This window comes from Oxyura jamaicensis, chromosome 1 (genome assembly GCF_011077185.1).
Source record: "Oxyura jamaicensis isolate SHBP4307 breed ruddy duck chromosome 1, BPBGC_Ojam_1.0, whole genome shotgun sequence".
NCBI lineage: Eukaryota > Metazoa > Chordata > Aves > Anseriformes > Anatidae > Oxyura > Oxyura jamaicensis.
The window spans coordinates 141,625,474-141,646,876 of record NC_048893.1 but is presented as its reverse complement, the minus strand read 5'-3'; the positions used below and the strand labels follow the sequence as shown (position 1 = coordinate 141,646,876).

At 44.7% G+C, this 21,403-nt stretch overlaps 1 protein-coding gene across 4 annotated transcripts in view; it reads left to right on the top strand.

Moving 5' to 3' along the window:
* TMEM255B (transmembrane protein 255B) overlaps window positions 1-21,403 on the top strand; it is a 69,811-nt gene extending 48,408 nt beyond the window's left edge. Inside the window, exons 5-10 of one of the 4 annotated variants that reach the window (XM_035317448.1) lie at window positions 2,522-2,602; window positions 6,204-6,289; window positions 9,425-9,584; window positions 11,530-11,541; window positions 14,728-14,871; window positions 20,047-21,403. In XM_035317448.1, coding sequence (XP_035173339.1) covers window positions 2,522-2,602; window positions 6,204-6,289; window positions 9,425-9,584; window positions 11,530-11,541; window positions 14,728-14,871; window positions 20,047-20,214 — 651 coding nt within the window. In that variant the 3' untranslated portion in view covers window positions 20,215-21,403. Of the gene's footprint in view, window positions 1-2,521; window positions 2,603-6,203; window positions 6,290-9,424; window positions 9,585-11,529; window positions 11,542-14,727; window positions 14,872-16,783; window positions 17,891-19,303; window positions 19,850-20,046 lie in introns of those variants that run through there. The other 3 variants (XM_035317476.1, XM_035317467.1, XM_035317456.1) reach the window with 3 other exon arrangements.

Sequence of the window (21,403 nt, the reverse complement as noted above, 5' to 3'; positions counted from 1 at the left end):
TTTAACCTTTGTTATTTTCACACACTCATCATTCATTTATTTTGATTTGAGATCATTTAGAAGAACAGGATGGATGTAGGAAGCTGGCTATAGCAGCACAGCAAGCTTGCTTTTCACAATCAGGTGGATGAAGGAATGTACACGTCTGCCATGACTGTGCATACAGATGTATTAGCTGCATTCACAGTGGTTATTGCCATGCCACGGCTCTGATCCCTTTGCTGCACAGCAATATGAAGCAATAATAGCTGGTATGACTTAATCAATCACCTCTCTCTCCTGGAGAAAGTGCTGCTTCCAGCCACAAGCACACCCAGATAAAAACTGTGTTTGCCTTCTCCCTCAAAGACCAAACCAATAAAAGGACCAATTTCTTTTTTAAGAGGAAGAAAGTGTAAAGTGTGGGAAAGCTGTGTGAAAACTGCTTCCTCGACTGCTGGTTCTCATCTCCTTCCCCTTTTATTCTCAGTTTAAAGCCAGTTGACTAGACTGCAAGTAAAAATGTTGTTGGTCAGTCACATAGATCCTGATTCTTCCAAGCAATCCTTGGTTGTTGAAGATGGTTCCATGGCCATAAAAGTGAAATCCCTGTTGCCTACTCCAGATGCCCAAGCAGTTGCTGACTCACTAGATCCATCCAGTCCTCCTCGAGCCATTTCTCCTCAGCAGGAGGACCACCTGGGCCCCCATGCCCTTGACCATCACCCCCTTCCAGGATCTACCAGGATAAAACTGAAGCTTCTTCTTGTTGCGAATTGACAGACAGATGTTTTTCATGGCTTTGCTTCTGTTGGTAGAAAAAGACATTTCTACTGCTTACTCTTCTCTCATTTAATCCAGATTTCATCCCCATGCAATAAGTGAATCAGTGCTGGAGGATGGATGATACTCTAGGAAAAAAAAAAAAAAAAAAAAAAAAAAAGGACAGCACAACCTTTGGCTGATCCCATACATGCTGTGCTGACTGAGAAACTGCATCTTGTTAGACCTCCCAGACAGATCTGTCCCTAGAAGTCATGGCTAAAGCCTAATGCTTTCCCAGGCCTGTAGAAAAATGTTGTCCTAGTTCAAGACAAGGCATGCTATTTGTGTGATACTTTTTTTCTAGAGAAAAAAAGAGTTACTAATGCATTTTTTTCTTACACTTGTGTGATACAAGTAAATATTTTGGATGCAGGAAGCTAACCTTTCCCTAACCCTTCATAGTTGGTGTCCCAACTTTCTTAGGTTTGCCAGAGTAATCAGAAAGGCAAACAAGTTGATGGATGACCTTTATTCATTGACCTCCCTGCATTCCTGCCTAGCTCTGCTTTTTTTACTGATTATGTATTTTGGGTCAGCAGATTTGTACAGTTCACACTTCATTATCTAACAAACATCAAATACTGAGAAGTGATCTTAAGTAGTGCAGCTCTTTCTGCAGTTCCTGGGTTTGTCCTGGATGGGTCAAAAAGTTTTAAAGCCCATGCTGATGCAGTGAAAGTTAGTCGACACAGACTTATGCTAAAATCTGAAGTATTCATTTGCTTGAAAGTTAGTGTAGAAAGAGGAAATGGCAGATGGTGGATTTCCATCTTCTTTCTTGGCATTGATCTGACTGACTATTGCCAGTGGCATTTGAGTGCTTTGAAGGCATAGATCATGACCGAGGACTATGTATGTGACAAAAACTTGAAAAAGACTTCTTCAACAATGTAAGTTACTCCCACACTTTGCTTTGGGAGATATACCTGGTCACAGAGAACTCTTCAGCCATCAAATATTCCCTACGCAAATATGGTGTGGTCCTGAAATTGGTCGAGGTGTGCACCCTCTTGCCTTCAAGTGGCCATTCCCCAAGTTGAGAAACACAAATCGTCCATCTAGCCAAAGATATTTCATTTGGTCCTTCTTTTACATCAGTTTATGGAAACTGTCCCAACCAAAATATAAATTGTGAGCAATGAATGCATCTTTTGAAATAATCATAAATGGAAAAGTAGGCAAAGGCAAATTTATTGCAAATTACTTCCCCGAATGCCTTCGTTTCTTCACTATTCTTTGTTTTGAAGTGTATGTAGTAAGCAGAATGCTTAAAGTATTAGGTATTTTACCCTGTTGTCACTGTGGACATTGTTGAAATCCTTTAAAAGAAGGTCCCATCAAAGTAATTCTTTGTGCTGGGTAAGAAACTGTACCAGGAAAAAGATTGACTGGACCGTTCTCACAGCGCAATGCTACCCGACACTGGGGAAGGAAGTATTTAATTACAGGGGTGATGTCCTCTCAAAAAGGGTGACTGGGAGAGAGAAAATTAAGTGCTTCTTGCATAGCTTAGTGGCAGAGTGAGGAAGGAAAATGTAACCCTGAGGAGATCCTTTCTGGAAAGAAGCCAGAGCTGGAGTGTGCGAACTGCTTACCCGACTGTCCGCTTTGGCTCCAGCTCTGCAGAGCTGTAAACATCTGGCATGGGGACATGGGACATGACGCCTTCAAACTTCCTCCAGACCGAGTACTTTTCTGGCTGTTTTTCTCTTTACAGGAACCCAGACCTTTGTATAACAGAAGGTGCCAGTTTTATTCGAGCGGAGTAGGATTTCTGTATGATGCCTACCAGACAGAGGTAAGCAAAGTCACCTCATCACACGTACATTTCTGTAGTATATTGGGCTGGGGAGGAGGGAGGCAGCTATTTGAGAGTGTCTCTGTGCATGTGGGTCATGGGCTGATGGAAAACAACTGTTTTTTCCTCCCACAAGTGATTCCCCGTCTGTCCACGTCTCCGATGAGTGCAAATCATTACAACCAGTGAGGTTTTGAGTCATCATCCATGTTTGTATCCAGAACACTACTCTGGGACTGGAACAATTCCTAGTCCATCCATACTGTTTAATAGCTGTCTGGAATGTATTTATCACATTGGCATCTTTCTCTAAGGAGGATTTTATTGACTTCCAGTGGTATAGGAAATATCTAAAAGAGTCCATTTGCATTGCCCAGAAGACTTCAAATATTCTCTGTATTTACCCAGCACAGGCCAAGAATGTCAGTGGTTTGTATGCAGTTTTTTATTATCTCAAGGACATTAACAGGGTAGGAAAAGTGCCCATACCCAAATGGCTAGCCTCCTGAGAAGTCCAGATTTAGTTTCTTCTCCTATTGTTCATTTTGCTATTATGGTAAATTGGTGGGAGTGAAAAGTAAATCAGGCAGAGTGGGATGGAAAACAAACACTCGTATAACTTACAAGAAGCCATATGTCCTTCATCACCATTCCTCCCATTGCTGTGAAAAAGTGTGTGGGGAATGTTACTGTTAATAATTCTAGACAGGTTAGCAAAGTCTATCGCCAGGCTAAGCAGCTAATACTGCTTAAATCTTGCTGCTAGGGCACCCTGTTTTTTGTTCCAGAAAATGCATGACAAAAATGTTTCAATGACCTCCTTACTTAGAAACCTACCCAAACCAAGCCAGGGTCAGTGACAACGCGCTTTCCTGTAAGTTTTACTCTATCCTATTCTATATTGTTTGTGTGTGCTCAGACAGAGACATGGCCCAAGGAATGCTTCTGATTCCTCTAATTAAAGTGCACAGCTGGGGTCACACTGAGCACATCTCCCTGCAGGTGACCCCAGCCTTGGGCTTCTGGCCAGACAGCTTTCCCCAGCTCTGCAGATATAGGCAATGTCTCAAGATGGGTCATCCTGAACTCCTTGCTCTATTCTGGGAAAACAAACAAACAAACAAACAAACACTTACAAACATATCTTTTTAAAGTGTAGCTAGTTTGTAATAACATTCCTGTCTGCTTGTCCAATGATCTAGAGTCAGCATGTGCTAATTCAGAGTTAACGATCCATGGCATTTGAACTTGGCTCTTGCTTTCCTGAAGTTAGCCAGCTTGTGAGCAGGGGACGTGCTCTGCAGTCCAGGCGATCACCTAAGCAGGAAGGCAGACTGTTTACTGAGTGTGAGTTTCCCTTTATCACCATCGCTCATGGAGTCTGTTGTTTTCAGCTCTTTTCTTTGCTCATAACAGAAACAATTTGATTTTACTGCAATTACTGTGAGGGGAGAACATCTCTTCAATTGTGCTGAGGGGATAGGCAAGGCACTAACAGCCAGAACCTGAAAAAGCTAAATGTGCGGTCACTGAAATGAAAAAAATAGGTCTTGACATGCAGGGTACCCACAAATGGCCTGTTTCCACCATCCTTGCTCACACCACACAGCAATTTGTTTATTTTGCTTTATCCACTGATCTCCTAAAAAGGAGTGTCTTGCTCTTTGCATGTTTTAAAAATGCAGTGATAAAAATAGACAACTAAAGTAACTCCCTTGGCCAAAAATTCAGTATGTCTTGCAGCCTAGAAGCAGCTAAAAACATGTTTAAGATCTTGCTGAGCTCCCTCTATGTGGGTCCTAGGCCATTTTTACCACATACAGAGGGTCAAAAACAAGGCCTTATGTTCCACTCAGTGCAAAAGGACTAGAGCATCCCAACAAAGTATCTTTGGCAGCAGGTACATTGGCATGGTCTGCTCCAGGATCAGTTTTCAAAATGCTTTAAGAAATAGCCACGTGTGATATTTCAGTCACTTCTGAGCTGGATCTTGATTAATCTGACATAGTCGTTGACATTGGTGCCCTCTTCTCCTGCAGTAAATTGCAGCTCGGGCTGAGGAAGGCTACAGCTGATTGTGTCTTCAGGTCAGCAAAGCCCTTGAGTGAAATTCCAGTACGTTCAAACACAAGAGGAGGAGGTTAATGAAATTAGGTCATGCCTCAGGTTGAGATACTCTTGTGACAAGCAGGACATGTATCAAGCTGTGAACTCCATTTCTGGATTGCAACTCAGATTGGAACTGTCCTTTCATAACCTAACTTCCACTTTGGGTTAGAGCAGCTGATTTGTATTAGAGACTAACTAACCATATATATAGCCTTGTCCTGGGCAACAAATCAATCCTGAGGCATCATTTTAACTTCTTTTTAGCTTTATCACCCTCTAACTTCCACTGCTCAAACAAATCATGCTAAGGACAACAACTGTAGCAAGTCTGAGACCAGCAGCAAGATGAAATTTCTCAGGTGCTGTGTGTAAGACTTTTCTTTCTGCTCAGAACAAACATGTGAGGAGTATAGACACATAGACAGTGGCTGTTTTCACACAGAAAAGGATGCACAGATCCAAAAGTCAGGAGCTGAGAAACATGGTGTAGCATCTTCTTTGGATACCGTCCCACAGAGGAATGCATTCATGGCAGAGCAGGAGTGAGAATGACTGGCTGACAGATGCTTTTCAAAAACAGGCATGTATTCTTGAGCAAGCTACTTCTGCTCTTTCATTGTGAGGAATTTTCCATTCAGTAATGTGCTTTATATGCATTTTGCAAAGAAAATGCCTCTCAGTTGTTACAGCACATTCTTTCTATCAAAATAAAAAATATAGCAAGAGTATATTTGCTGTCCTGCTAGCTTTTAAAATGTGACAGTTCTCCAGGATTTCAAACTCAACAAACTAAAAATCTCAGAAAACTAAACAAAACCAACATTGCATATAAAATATTTCAGTTGGTCTATAGTGCCACATAGATGTGCTATATCCTTACCACACCTAAGGAGTCATTATAATGATTTCTCGTCTGCGTGGAGAGTGGTTTACATGTGTCCACCTTTATTGTACCAACGTCTGTCTAGTCCCTGTAATTCCTGCTCACACAAATAAATCTTTTAAGTTTTATATCCAAGAGCCTCTGTAAATGGTAATTATTGGCTGGAGTGCTTGGATCTTTTCTGAGTGGTTTTGTTTGTGGGTTTGGAGATTGTTGCTGTTGTTATTCTTAATTACTTCCCTCTTCAGGAGGATGTTACTGAAAGGAAAAAGCTCCCATTTACTAGAAGCTGCTCAGAGAAATTGGCATTTTTGCCCATTCCCCCCCTATAATGGAGTGGTATTCTTATCCACTGCAGTGGCTCAACGCAGTATATCCCTCAAGACCTGCTGGTCCCTGTGTCACAGCTGTAGGGATCTGCTGTGGACTCTGGCTCTTCAAAATAGCATGGAGCAGTGCAGCAAAGCTGCTGAAAACTCCGGCAGCCCTGGCACACCATCCAGCCACATAAAACCTGTCGCTGCAGTAGCTGCTTCTTGGGGTCAGTAGGATGACTTGTATGCTGCGCTGAAACGCTGAGGTTAAAGGTCAGTCTCTTCTTTTTGGCAGGTGACGTGTTATACCTTAAACAGCAAGTGCCAGCTGAAAGTAAAGAGTAACACGTGCTATTGCTGTGACCTGTACAACTGTGAGAAGTAAGTACCCGTGTGAAGTCAGCGGCCTCTGAGAAGTCCTTGGTAGGTTGTCTGTTCCCCTAAGTGATGGGGAGTTTTGCTCTTAAGCCTGGAGAAGCAACATAGAGGACTTGTATGCTGTATGATCCAGATCCTCCATCACTGAAGTTATGATGCTCGTGGAGAAGAGCTCAGGGGCTATGTGTTAGTGCTGCCATTATTTCAGCATCTTTTCCTCAAAATATATTGATAAGCTCTTTGGTGTGTCATCAATGTCAACCACTCAGGCATAGCCCTGTCAAGATTTACTGGTAATCTTGCAATGCAATTTTCTCATTGGAATGCAATGAGATTGCATTGCAATGCAATTTTCTCATTAGATTTAATTAGTCATTTTTTCCTACCAAACTCTACCAAAGACAAAATAAATAGGAACATAGTGTCCTTACAGAGAGATCACGTGGCAGACAAACACAGAACTCTTTTGTTAGCAATAGCCTCTATATGCATGGGTTTTCACTAAGTTGCCAGTGTAGATACAGAGGGTCTTGTGAGTGTTTTCTGAAGCTGTCCATTTGACTTCATCATTACTAAAGCATGGGAAGCCAGCAGATAAGTGAGGAAATGTCTGGGTACGCTTACAAAGATCAGCAGAAGGTTAGCACAGGGTCACCATGCAGTGATTTATCAGGATTACAAAGGTGGTTAGGAAAACTACATCACAGCCAAGCTCATGGGTCTGTAATGTGGAAGATGGATGAAATGAACTCACACAGCTGACCGGCCACCTGGCACACAGAGATTTCAACTGCAAACAGCATCATGTCTTGCCATAAACAAGAAGCTGGAGAGAATTTCTCAGGGATGAGCTTCTGCCTGACTCACTCTGTACAGCTCAGTATCATCTATCATGCACTCTCATGCAACCTTTGTAACCCTCTAGTTGACCCACAGTCCCTCTTCTTCCTTTTCCTCTATTTCCCATCTTTCTTCTTTCCTGTCTGATGCTTTTTTTTTTTATTTCCTCCTTTTCACAAGCCAGCAGTCCTGAATAACCTCAGTCCTCTGTAAACTTTGGCTAGAATGCTACAAGACACAAATGTTTTTGGTGTATGAGAATGAGGCTGGCACTATGAGGTAAAACACAGGGTTTCCACTTGAAAGAGTAGTTTTTGCCCAGGTCCTAACTAAATTAGAGAAGTAAATTTAAATTTGGGACTAGAGGGAAGTCTTCTGTGCATATTGCTCATGCACACAGACATGAAGTGATTGCAGCTCTATGGAATGGATTAAACCAGCCCAACCCAACACAGAAAACAACAGGAGTCTTAAAGGGGTGAAAGAATTCAGAGTTACCAAAGCAATTGACTGAACCTCTTTTATTTGAACTGTAAGGTAGCAACAAGGAGAGAACAGGAATCCCTACCAAGGTGGGGATTGGGCTCTTCTTCCAGGCACCAAGTGACAAGATGGGGGGAAAAGGCCTCAAGTTTCACCAGGAGAGTTTTAGGTTGGATATTAGGAGAAATTTCCTTACTGGAAGAGTTGTGCAGCATTGAAACAGGCTGCCCAGGGAAGTGGTTGAGCCACCATCCCTGGAGGTCTTCAAGAAACGTGCAGATATAGAACTTAGTAGCATGGTTTAGTGGTGGACTTTAGTCCTAGGTTAAAGGTTGGACTAGATGATCTTAGAGGTCTTTTCCAACCTGAACGATTCTATGATTACATGAACACTCCTCCACCATCTCCTCAGTGCCAATTTTCCAATACATTGGGTTTGTTGGAAACGTCAGAGACTCATCGTTGTTGTGAGGGTGTTTAATGATATAATTAAACATGTGTTCTGCCCGTGTAAGCAACCCTCAGTGGACAGCAAGACCTTATGGGACAGGCATGGACAAATACGGAGTAGAGAAGCAGTCTCACTGCTTTACAGACTCGGCAATTCCAATTCATAGGATAGACAAAGAGAAGCTGCAGGACGTCATGGTCACAGTAAGTGACTTGGTGTCAGCCATGCAACAGACCAGTGCACAGGCAGGATCGCAAGTCAGACACCCTCAGCCTGTTGGCAGCTGGAGCTGTGGCTTTATTTAGTTAAGTGACATCTGGGCTCGTATAGTAGGGCCCAAGTGAACTTGACAAGAGCACATCTACATTGCCAGAACCATGCCCCACAACAAATAATTTGACATTTCCAGAAATTCCTGTGTCTGGCTTGGTCGTACCCAGAAGTGTTGTGGGTTTCTCCATGCTGCTACCTTCCTCTGCAGAGCTTTCCCTAACCGCTGTCCCCACACCTGCCCCACGTGATGGGGAGGGGGGAACAGAAAAATATTTCACAAACTGCTCGCTTCTGCTTTCCACCATAATCTGGTGGCACTTTCCTAACAGTGCAAAACCAGACTTGGCATTTAAAAAATATTTCCAGCTCAAATAGTTGCTCTAGGAGCTCATTAGTGGGCCAGCATTAAGACAGGTACAGGGAGGAACTGCAGGAAATTGTTTGCAAATTTTGCAGTAGAATACTTCTCACTTTCAGAGAGGTAATGAGGACTGAATTCACAACATGCCTGATTTACAGTAACCATTGCAGTGTAGAAATACACAGAAATAAAAAATTCTGGATAGTACAACCCATAGTTTAAAGACACATCTTTACACTGTACTATGTTGCATCTGTTAATCTGGAACTGCAGACACCGTAACCAAATGTAGCCAGCTGGCTAAACCTCCCTTCCTGTGGCTGAATTAATGCTTAAGCAACTTGTCTTTCCCACTGTCGGGGATGCCAGCAGATTTCCAGGTGAAGTGGGAAAGAAAGCCACGTTAAACGTTTTAGCTGGTAGCTAAATGGCCAGGGCAGCGCCCATATACCAGGACTGTCTCTGTGTTCAGAGACCCTTTGCAAGGAAGGAGTCCCTGCTCGTGCCAAGACTGATCAGCCAAACTAGGGTTGGTATTAGTAGGTCTACATGTCTCACGTTAGCTGAGCAGAGCTTTCTCCAGTTCATCTGAGCAGTGTTCACACCCGTAGGTGGGAGTATGGATTAAGTACTTTGCCAGAGAGAAAACCAAGCAGGAGGGATTCAGATCCTCTGGTGCTCTTTATTTCATGCAACGCACAGTCGTGACCCTGCCTGCATTCCCTTTCAGCTCAGAGCAGTCCTCCAGCTACTACGAATTTCTCGGTGTGAGCAGCTGCCAGGACGTGGTTCACCTGTACAGGCTGCTGTGGTCCTCCACGGTCCTGAACATCATCGGGTTGTTCCTGGGGATTATCACGGCAGCCATTCTCGGGGCCTTTAAAGACATGGTAAGGCTCATGGTCTTTTGCCTTCTGTAGTGACTTCTGTGCTTGTTGATGTTATCAGGCGAGTTAGAAAACAAGGAAGCATGAGTGTACAAAGGAGGCACTTTAAACACGTTTCCTGTGTGGTCTGGGAGTCTGGAGTCGCATATTTAGGCTAAGCAGTTGCCAGCTGCTCACAGCGAAGTAGGTCAGGCCTGGTCAATACATGAGTGGATGGACGGGAAAAAAACAGGCATCTGCATGAACAGATGCTGGCGCTTCACTTACTGACATCTTTTTTTTTCCTTCTAATTCAGCACTGGACACGGGGGCCAGCACAGGCTTAAAGCATGCTAGTTTGTAGGTAACGTAAAGCTCAGTTCCCAGGTGTGACTATTTGTGCAGCTCTGTTTCCAAGAATGGGGATTAACTCTGAAGGAGCTGCCAGGTTTTTATTTAAACAGTTGTATTCGGGTCACATTAATCCTCTGTTGTTGCACTAAGGAACGCCACTCTCTAACTGCTCCCTGTGCCACACCGATACATGCTGCTGCACTCAGAAGAGGTTGTGCCAGGAGGGTTAGACCAGCCAAGAGGCTCCCAGTTTACTAGGCAGGCACTCAGAAGAGTAGATAGTATTTATTCCCCCAGAGAGCCTCCAAACTAAGCAGGCAGAGGTGTGGGGATGGGGCTGAAATGCAGGAGCAGAGGGGAGGCGTAGTAGCAACGAATGTCTTCTTAGTTCCATGGTATTTCAGGTTCAGAGGGGAGAGAATTAAACAGAAAGAAAGGTGAAAGGAAAGAAGAGAGGGATGGAGCAGGGAAGAGAAGGTAGGAGAGCTGAGGGTGATGTGCACCAGGGGGACAGACTAGAGGAGAGGGGCTGCTCCGAGCTGGCAGCCAGTGAGCCAAGGACTCGGTCACACTGGAGGGCATCCAGGGCTTGCTCCAACCACCCAGCATCTCTGCAGTGCTCCTTCTCCTCCACACAGAGCAGTCTCCACGGCCTTTACTTGAAATTCACCTTTGTTAAGTTGCAAACATTTGCTGGGACTGCTCCTTTCTCTAGCCTAAGGCAAACAAGCCTCCTGAGCCTTGGCGTGTAAGCGATGTGCAGCTGACCCATGCTTTGTGCGAGGGGACTCCTGCAAGGAGCTGAGAACAAACTGCAGCCAGCTAGGCATGAAGAGCTGTGGCTGCTTGAGAGGGGAAGCAGTTTTCCCAGCTTAATTCAGCACCTCCCTGGGAGAGGAGCAGTGGCAGAAGGGAAACAGAAGCAGCTATGGTGGGAAATGACAGTCCTGTCCTGGGATTACCATCTCCAGCCTCTGGGGCCTTGCACAGCCTGGTAAGAAGAAGCTTTTCAGTGCTTCTTCTTGCAGGGGGACCTGAGCCAGAGCTGCTAGTGCTTCCCTGAGATGTGGAAGGCTGTGGAGAGCCAGGCTGCACCCATGTAATGTCTCACATCAGCCCAGGCTTAAACAGAATTTGGACTGAAGCTTTGTAGCAGGGTGAGCTCAAACCCGAGCAGATCTCTGTGCTCTGAGGATGTCACTGCACTGCTCCCAAGGGACACCAAGCTGAGGAGATGTTCCTGGGAGAGCTGGAGTCTCTGTGACCTGGTGCATTCCCCATGCTGGGAAGCAGAGTCCCAGGTCAAGCTCTGGGTCCTCCAACCAGGTGGCAAAAAGCCATGCAAGCAATTTGCAGCAGCTTCCCCCTGGACTTGGCTGGCGTGAGTCTGCTGAGGCTCCAACCTAAAACCTGATCTGAATAAGCTGTTTAATAAATCCTCTGCAGCAGGAGTGGGGAAAAAAATAAAAAAATAAATAAATGTCACCTCACTAGCCTAAGGGGAAGGATGAATTTGTGTCAATTAGCTTAGCACAGAACCATGCTATGTTTGTGAAAGTGTTACTAAAAGCAATCCAAAATGACATGACCATTTCTTGCTCCTTTGATTTTTCAGGGTCCTTTTGAGGTATGTACCGTAACTGTTTTGCTGATCTGCTGCTTGCTTTCATTATTAATGGAGTAATTCTTGGGAAAAGCGTGGGGGAGAGGAGGGGAGGGCAAGAAAACATCAAACAGAAGGGAGAGAGAAGGGGGCATGGGACTGAAACAAGAAAAAGCTTTGAAATGTGTGGGAGAACAATTCACTTTCTTTCAGGATGTCACCTTCCCACAGATATGCTCACTGGCATTTTCCAGGGGGAGCTTTAAAGCCCATTAAAATGCCTCAGGGCATTGCTCTGAGGTTGACTTCCAGAAAACACAAGGCTGGCTGACTAGTCAAACAAAAAAACCAGCATGTTTATCTCTGGGAATGCTGGCAGCCGAAACATGCTGCAAAGAAGAGTTTGCAAAACAGTGCAGTTGCTTCTAAATCCATCACGTTTCCTGGACAGAAGGAAAAAACAAAACAAAACAAAACAAAACGTTGTTTTGGTTGTTGTGTGCTTTCTTCTTGTGACAAATTCAGTGCAGACCTTGGCATGCTTGCCGTGGCTTTGCTGTGTGCTAGAGTTGTGCTGGCTTAGTGGGAAACCCTTCTTCCTTCCCTGACCCCAGGGTATCAGCTCTTGGTGGCCCCTGGGTCACCTGTGGGGCTGTCCCCGTCCCCTGTGATCTGCTGGGGGAGCTGCAGCCTTTGTGACGGAACCTTCCTCTTCAGATCTGCCATGAGCCTGGATATAGGATGCTGGCTGGGCAATTACCTTACAGCCGCCTTTAACAAAAAAGCAGGTTAAGATGTAATGGAAATAGAAGTGTCCAAAATGGTGAAATGCCCTGATCATTTCTTATGTGAGAGGTGAAGAAGTGCATGGAAAAAATTCACTTGCTAGTACAAAGAGTTAATCTAAAATCTCTCTTCCCTGCCCTGGTGTTCGGCTGATGACTTAGAGATGTTTTCCTGACACACCTTGCCAAGGAATCTGCCTGCCCTGAGTTTAGGGTTGCAGTAATCAGAATGACTTCTGCTCCTGGGGGAGTGTGCTGGCTTTTTTTTTTTTTTTAATTAAATTAGTCTCCTCCTCAGAGTCCTCAAGAGAATCTGGACAGATGAAATATCATTCCTAGCTACTTTCCACATGTTCGTATCTTAGCACTCCTGCAACTCAATTTGCAATTTGCTGTTAAATTCGTTGTGTGGAGGTGCTCCCTGGCTGGAGATGCCTCCACTGACAGTGCTCCCAAGTCAGTTAACAGTTTACCTCTTTGACTTGGGTGTGTTTTTTGGTTTAAAACATCTCCACCTACCCTTGTGTTTTAGATGATTAATTAAATGTAGTACCACTACTAGAATACCTGATATAGGACTAGAGGGAATGGCCTCAAGTTGCTCTGGGGAGGTTCAGGTTGGAGATGAGGAGACATTGGTGGTAGGGGGGTGGTTGGACCAGGTGATCTTGAAGGGCTTTTCCAACCTTAATGAATCTGTGATTCTATGACAACCTGCAAGTCATTACTGGCTCCAGGCTGAGACCAGAAGTCTGGTAATAAGATGCTTGATGAGTGGGTTTGGAGAGGATGACTCCCCATATTTGTCTTTTAGTACTGTTGTGTTGTTTGCCCTTAGCAATGGGAGAATGTTCCTGCTATTGGTGGAGAGAACGTGAAAGGATTTAGAGACACTCCTGGAAGGACAGAGACACCTTAGAGGTCCCAGAACAGAACGTTGGTAGCAGGTTCAGACCAGGCATTTGTATTTCATGTTGTGCAAAACAAGTGTTTCTTGCCTTGTTTATGTCCGTAGCCAGATGGATATGACTGCTCCAGAGCCTCCCTCCTCCAAGGAAGGACACGTGCTGGTTGCTGGTCCTGCCCCAGCCTGGGTGAGCCATGTTGCTCGCCTGAAGCTTTTGGATCTGAGGCAGTCTCATGAGCTGCTTCTTGCTGCTGCTGTCTGAAAGGCAGTTTCTCTCTTCCTTCCCACCATATTCACCCAGCAGGGCAGGTAGAAGGGAAATGTTATGAGGACAGTACCTTGAAATGAGACTTGCCTTCTCATATGAAATAGGCCTTCTGCTTTAACCTCATGTGCTACATCAGTGACCTAGATGACATTTTCCATGTAAAAACACAATTAATGCACCCTTGCCTGAATCACAACATCTATGCTGTCTCTGAAGGATGTAGTGGTTCATGTCTCTCACAGATAAGTCCAAAAGGAAATGCCAAAAAAGTCCTGGCAGCTGCTTTCAGTATGTGTCTTGCAACCACCGTATTTTATTATTTCAATAAAAAGAAAATTCCATGTTCTCATGTGAAGGAATCTGCTAATAAAAACCAACAGAGTGGAGAGAAACCACTGAGCTGGGCTCAACTTGCAAAGCAGAGTGTCATGAAAATCATTCACAGAGCTCTGTTGTCCTTCACAAATGGTTGTGTAGCTTGGGGTTTTAGGAACACACGTCCCCTGTCACGTTCAACCTTCTATTTTGTTTGTGCTTTTTTCTTGTTGTTTTGTTGTTTTTTCATAATTTTATTGGTTTAAAATGAGCTGTTACTTCCTCCTGCAAATTTTATCTCACATCGTGGTTAAGGGACATGCCAATAGAGCCACGGGATGTGATCAAGGAGTCAATTCAACTCTGATACAGATGAGAATCCTGATTTTGTGCAGTAGAAATGAGATATGCATGTAGGGAGTGGTATTGGAAGGCCAGCAAAAAACTCCGTTTCACAAGTGAGAGGAAGCTGTGAAAGACAAGTGGTCTGGACAGAGAGGTCTTCATTGATCCATGTAGGAAAGTGTTGGGAAAAGACAGGAGAGCATCAGGTAGTTGCTATTGGAAAGAGTCTGCAGCAAAGTGTGAAGGAAGGGTTGCTGGAGTGGATAAGACGAGGCAGTTAGAGCTGTATGCTGTGCTTTTAGGGTGTCTCAGGTCTGGAGCCCTGCCAGAACTTCTGTAACTGGTGCTAGGGAAGCACCAGCAGTCTTTTTTTCTGAGGGAAGAAGATTAAAATAGCTGTGTAATTCTGGCCAGAAAATTCACTCCAGATACGCCCTCTTCACATTATGTCTGTCACTTTTGTTTTGTAGTACAGGCGTTATGCTGGAAAATAGGAAGTTGTTAACTGTTAGTCACTTCTGCTGGGACCAGCTCCTGCCCCAGACCCCTCTGCACTGTGCTGATAAATTGTTATTTTCTTTGCTCAACAGGTACCTATGTCCCAAATTGCTTTCAGTGCTGCACCTCCTCCTCAGATCCTGTACAATCCTGCCCAGCAGATCCTGACATATGCTGGGTTTTGTCCTTCTGCAGCAACTATTTCTACGTATCCATCCTACCCGCTGCCTCTTCAGGTATAGTACAAAATGGTGCCATTTACTCCATCAGGAAACGAGCTGCTTCTCAGTACAAACTCTGCAGTGGTAGGTCTTTGCTCCTGCTGGGTCTGCAACCAGGTCAGGAAGGTGGATCCCAATGCACAGACTTGCCTCTGGGATGATATAGCCTGGGTCTTGTTCTTAGGTCTGTCCCTAGATCTCAAATTTTCTCTGGCTGTCCTTTGGACTCAATCTGTTGGCCAGGAATCCCTATGTGGGATTAGAGCTGTGCTGTGGCAAGTCACAAAGGTGAAAGCAGCCCCTCTGTTGGGCCAGGTAAAGCAGAAGCATAGGCATATGGGGAAGCCAAAGGAAGTATCAGTTATACAGGATTTGTCAGAAAGGTTTACATGCCTTCGTCCACGTTACTCATAATATGGGAACCAATAGATGAGGACTCATCAGATGGAAAAGAGACAAGAAAGGTGAGGAAATAAGAGGGCTGTAAAACTGAGTTATGTGGAAAGGACTGGCTGGGTATTAATGATAACTACTCATCACACAGTTTTAGTTGTATTGGTAGAGCTTTTTGGTGGCAAGACAAGCCAGAAGGAGGAAGTGTTTTTACACACCAAAGAAGATTCAAATGCCACGGGATGTTGTAGAAGAGTAGAAATGAGGGGTTAGGGGCATAGTCCATCAGCTGCTATTAAACACAGTGAGTCCAGCCCAGAGCTGGCCTGGAAAAAGCAGTGAGTGATGATGAGGATGGTTGAGGATGGTGTTTGATTTTTTATTTTTTTTTGGCCTAAGTAGCCTGGTGACAAGATAATTCTTGATCCTCCTTTATGTGAAGGGTTTGAACCTTCATCACCTGCTCCTATTCCAGCTGGCTACCAAATAGCTTCAGTGGAGAAGGCATCATTCCCACCATCAGTCCCACTGACAGGGACCCTCTGTGGAGCAGAGGCAAGACTAATTCCCTCCACAGAAGGTCCCTGGCAGCACGTCCCACAAGCTAGGTGCCTTGTGTCCTGAGAGGACTGTTGTGGATGGTCAATGCTCATGCATACTTGGCCAGCCACAGTGGCTCCCTACTTAACATGGGTATTACTCAAAATTTCTCTTTTAGGACTCTTGTCTCTCCCCCTGCACAACATTTAGGTGTCTGTACTCAGAGTACACGTGCTCTGCAGGCCCATGCTGGTTGCTGTAATTCTCCCTTGTCCCTCCCTCACAGAGCTGGAAGGCCAGCAGTGCTCCTAGCCATGGCGGGGCCTTGGGCTTGGTATGACAGGCACCAGTCACCATCATGGCTGGGCTTCGACAGTGCAGCACAGAGTGGGCAAAGCAAGATGAAGAATGTTAGGGATGAGCTGGTAAATAGCTATACTGAGACACTGGAGAGATTGCTGGCATTTTTTAGGTTTTTAGGTTGCAATAAAGCTGGTTTGTTCAGTCCAATGCCTTGTTAGACTTTGGCTGTCTACTGTCAGACTGATGGGTACTGCTTGTTTTGTAATTCTTAATAGAAAACACTGCATGTTTAGCATGAGCTGGCTGTGGACCAGCTCCCCACAGCCTCCCAGGCCACATCTCCTCAGGGCCAATGACCACCCACACCACTGAATTGTTAGCATCCTCCTGGCATGGGTTTGGCCCAGACCATCTCGTAGTCTCCCATCAACACCTAGGAAGGGGTCAGGAGCCAGCAAGAGCAGTGGACCATTCCCGGTAGGTGGTGTGCATACAGAGAGACACACTGGTTTGGTGGTAAGAGTTCAGCTGTAGGGATGTGATATGTGCTGTGCCAGTTGGCTTCACAGCCAAAGAACAGTCCTTGGCACATTTTAATAAATAAGATAATGGGGCCAGGCACTTTTGGAGACCACTGATTGAGAGGAAAAAAAAGAGTACACACAGAGATCTTTTTTTTGTTTGCTTTTAGCTGAAAAGCTGTGCTGTTCTGCAGAGTTCAGTTAGCAGGTAGCCAAGAATAGAGAAGGGGATAAACAGAGACAAAAGAAAGCAATGAGGCTGAAAAGATGCATGTAAGTAGTCTTGAGGATCAATTGTAATTGTTCAGTCCTGTGTCCACTGAGAAACAGAAATATTTACCCCCAAATTCTTAACTGCATTCCAAAATAAACACTTTTTTTCCTACATTTCTACTTTTTCTAAAAAGGGTGTTCATTTGTCTTCTCTCCCCTTCGTAACACTCAAGGCCAGACATCACCAGCTGTTCTCTAGCCAGGAGAGGTTAGCAAGAAGCACTGGGCTCCAAAAGGGAAAGCACTTAATCCTTTTCTTGGAAAAGAAAAAAAAAAAAAAAAAGTCAAGCAGCTTTACTGCATGTATGAGCTAATTATGCTGTAGTTTAGAGAGAATCAATTTCTGCATCAGCATTCAGCATAATGGAATAGTTATGAGTTAAAAATCAGAATAAACTTGCTAGAAGTTACAAAAGGATGAATGTGAGAAGCAAGCCTGATTTACAACAGCCAGATGCTCAAATGACATGCACATCCATTGAGAGCTGTGGGCTGAACCCATAGGGCTGGAGGCCTTCATAATCTACCAAAGTGCTCCAAGCGGTTAGTGGCCTAGTGCCTAGCTGCTGAATTCAGGCCTTGCAATCCCTGCTCAGCTGGTTCTGGTCTTTAAGGCAACTACGGGCTTTGTGGCTGGGATTCAGCTGGCTAAACACAGGGGCTGTTGACATGTAGTGATCTAGTGATGTGCGACAATGAGATCAAGGAGCCACCAGGCCCCTGATGCTGCTCTAGGAGGGTCCAGGTCCTGTAGTTGCTGAACCACCTCTGTGTGGACATCTGGCATACTCCATGACATCCCGAAAGGGCTAGACATTCATGTGTGGGCAGCTGAATTAAGCTATAGATGTAGAAGTGTAGAAGACTCCACCCAAGCAGGTCTACCCTTCAGAGTCCACAGAGAGAGCAAGGCACTTCTCACATGTGGATTATCACAGGTGAAAGATGTATGAAGTGAGTGGTATGAATGCACCCTAGAGGCCTTTCCACTGACCAGAGGTGGGAATCAGTTTCTCTGCTGTGCACTTAGATGTCTATGTCACTGAGCCCTCAACTGAGACATCAAAATTCAAGGCTCAATCCAAGGTGCAAAATCCAAGGATCCTTTAAGTGCAATTCAGTTGTCTAAAGATACAGCATCTGAGATGACCTAATATTTGCAATACATTTATGAAAGGCTGGCTGTTGGCCAAAGGTTTACACAAGACTTGCATGTACTTCTGGAACAGCACCCAGAGGTCTGATAGGATATCTCAAAGGCATGATATATTTGCTTCCAGGTAGACCAAGGTCTGCCTCTGCCTTGGCAGTGCTGTCACAGAAGCTTGGCTGGGTACCCAGAGGGTGACAGAGCTCACAGGGGCACTCTCAGGGCAGCCCTCCCATGCAGGCCCCATGCAGTTTGAGGTGGTACTGAGCGTGCTGATGGCCAGCCCCAGCAGGAGCTCATCGGCTCCTGCTGTGTCCTTTCCACATTTGAAGCCCCGCTGGAGGCCAGCATCTCACCCTCAGGCCTCATTCCTTTTCCAGTGACCTTGCTTATCATACAGCGAGGCGGGCCCCATGACACACCTCTCTTCTCAGCATTCCCTTTGGCTGCCCGCTTTGGCTAAACATCATTCCTAAGCACCTGCATCTCACTGACCTGCACCTGCCCCAGTCGGGGTCACACATGTAGTGGCTCAGCTCAACTAAGACTAAGATTTGTTCTTTGTCTTCTGCTGAATTCAGTATCTCACTGAATAACTGCTTGCTGGACAAGCAAACAAAGTCTTAAAAAAATAAGATCACACCTTGAGCTGGTGCCAAACTAGCTTAGTTTACCTCACAGTTTGTCCACAAGCAGAAATCAGCCAAATACAAAAACAGAGGTGACACCAGGAATGCATTTTGACAAAGTTGTAACCAGCATTTCATTTGTTTACCATGGCATGTGGTAACAAAATCATTCATCCCTTACTGGTACAGTTCAATCTCAGCCAGTCTCGTTAAGAGGCCTGCCAACCGGTCAGGTAAATGATGAGCTGTGCAGGGACTGCTGGGGTTGTGAAAACCAAACCAAACCAAACAAAAAACGAGCAATAAAACCCAATGCCTACATTTGGAGCTGATCTAGCCAGCAGGTCTATAGGTATCCTTGCACTGCCTCCTGCACAGTTATGGTGCTTAAACAACCTTCCTGTCACAAAGGCCCCTTTCTTCAAAGTCCCCCCTGTGGCATGGGGACTGGAAGCCCTGGGCAGCCCTGAAATGCCACCAGCCAAGTATCAGCCCTGGTACTGGCCTTCTAAATGATGACTACTCATTTTTTTAGCATGTTAAGTACCCAAGACAGCATTGTTTGCTTGCCTGGATTTTACATTTCCCTTGAAATAGATCCATGTTTACTATTTCATATTATTTTTTTTAAATTCCAGACATTTTAGACCTGAACTTGAAGGGAGCTGAGCCCAACTCTTCTGATGGAGCCCATGGACTGGCATGTGTTGGCATGTGAGGGGAGGAGTGAAATCCTGACCCTCTTGAAATCAATGGCAAAACTTGGTTTAAAGTAGTGGTAGGGTTTTATCCAGAACAATAGTCCCTAGATGCATCCTTTTGTTTTAATAAATCCCAGTTGTTACTCTGAGCTACTTATTTTTCATGCCTCTTTCAGCCAAATCCTCCTTGTAACTGAGACAGCCGAGGTGAAAGACCTACACAGAGGTCTTTTAAAGAATGCCTACCTGTAAATTTTCTCTTATAAGGAGTCTGCATTTGGCACAGCAATAAGACCCTGGATTTATGCAAGTATTACAACTCTGAGATTTCAGAGCGATGCCTAGAAATTTGCAGCTATGTGTAACTTAATCAGCCAGTTGGGTGCCATGCTTTACCTGGGAAACCAAAGCCTCTTCTGCAGAAATTCCTGTTCTGTTGTCTAGCTGTATGCACAATGTCTATTAAAAATGACTTGGATTACAGGTGGAATCTGTTTTCTTTCACTATACACTGTAATCATTATACTTAAACAGATTGTCTAATACTGAAGTGAGTGTTGTGCTGCAATGCATGAGAAATTTAACCGTGGGACATAATACTTACATGGTAAACACTTAAATCAGAGCCACAAATGGGATCATAATCATTTATTGAAGTGTTTTTCTTTGTCTGTATACAGCCTGCCAGCAATTTTCCAGGAACATCATCTACTGACATTTCTTTATCAGAAGAAACTCAGCCTCCTTCTCAGTCCAGCTCCAACTACGGCCTTCCCCCCAATGCTCCACCCCTCTATGCACCGACTTACTTTTTGCCTGGAGAAAAGCCTCCACCGTATGCACCGTAGGGCAAAGAATGTATTTTAGGTAGCTGGTGGGCTTCTTTAAGAAACCTTTGGAAACCCTGCGCTGTGCAGGCACTAGACTTACCAAGGAACCCACCACAGAGTGTGTCACGGCCACTCTGCTTTTAGCCACATCTCACCAAGCAGAGCAGAAACCTGGAGATGTCAGGGCAGGCACATCACCAGCAGTGTGACAGGTAACCACCTAGTCTGCCTGCCTGCAGTCAAATGCAGTATTGCTTTCTGGCTACCATGATTTTTTTTTCCTTCTCCATATACTGCAGAGTGATTTTTCTTCAAGAGGAGAAGTGAAGAAAACGCTCTGGATACGTGTTCTGCTTTCATAGACCAGTATAGGGGGGTTTTAGTCTGTGTTGTCGAGTGGGTAGTCTGGAGCTCTCTGAGTAAATCACTTTGGGTAGGAAGAGCCTCGGTGTGTGTTTGCTTGTAGTATTTATTTAAGAACCCCTTTTTAGTGAAAGAGTTGTACCAATAAAAAAAATGTGTGGCAATTATTTTGCAATAAAACTGTGTATATTTATACTGTACCTAAGGCTGTTAAATTTATGGGAACAGAAAAAACAAAGAACTGAGGGAAAACTACCTTATGGAATAATTCCCTCATGTTTCAAACAGAAAGGTTCATTTTACTGGATTTTTTTAAATTTGCACTTCATGCCAGTCTAGTCTGCATAGTGAAATGTCTTGTCAGTGCGCTAAAGGTGCAATTTCCAGACAGATGTTTAATCTGCACTTTAGTGTTGAAATTAATTCCTTTCTAGTCAAAAGAGGATCACAACCAAAACCACTCCCTGTGAACCTCAGTTATTTAAGTTTAATAAGGTCTGGTCCAGTAATTCTGCAACCACTGAAAGAGAGCTGATGAAGGGTCAGAATTCTTTCATAATTTTTCTCATTGTACAGAACTGGAAATACTTTGACAAGGCTAAGCGGCAATACTTGTAACAGTGCCTTTGACAGGAACAAAGTTGTGTGCACCCCGTCCCCTTGCTGTGCATCGCATCGGCTGAGATCCCTCTTAGAGCATGGCTTTCATATTTAGTGGCAGGAGTGGCTACACAGGCATGAAAACCCATCAGATTACGGCACCACGCCACTGCATTTTGCTTCTGGAAGAGGGCTGGTGCTGCTGCTTGCTCTGTAGATCTTACAGTCTAGACAGCAATGAAGC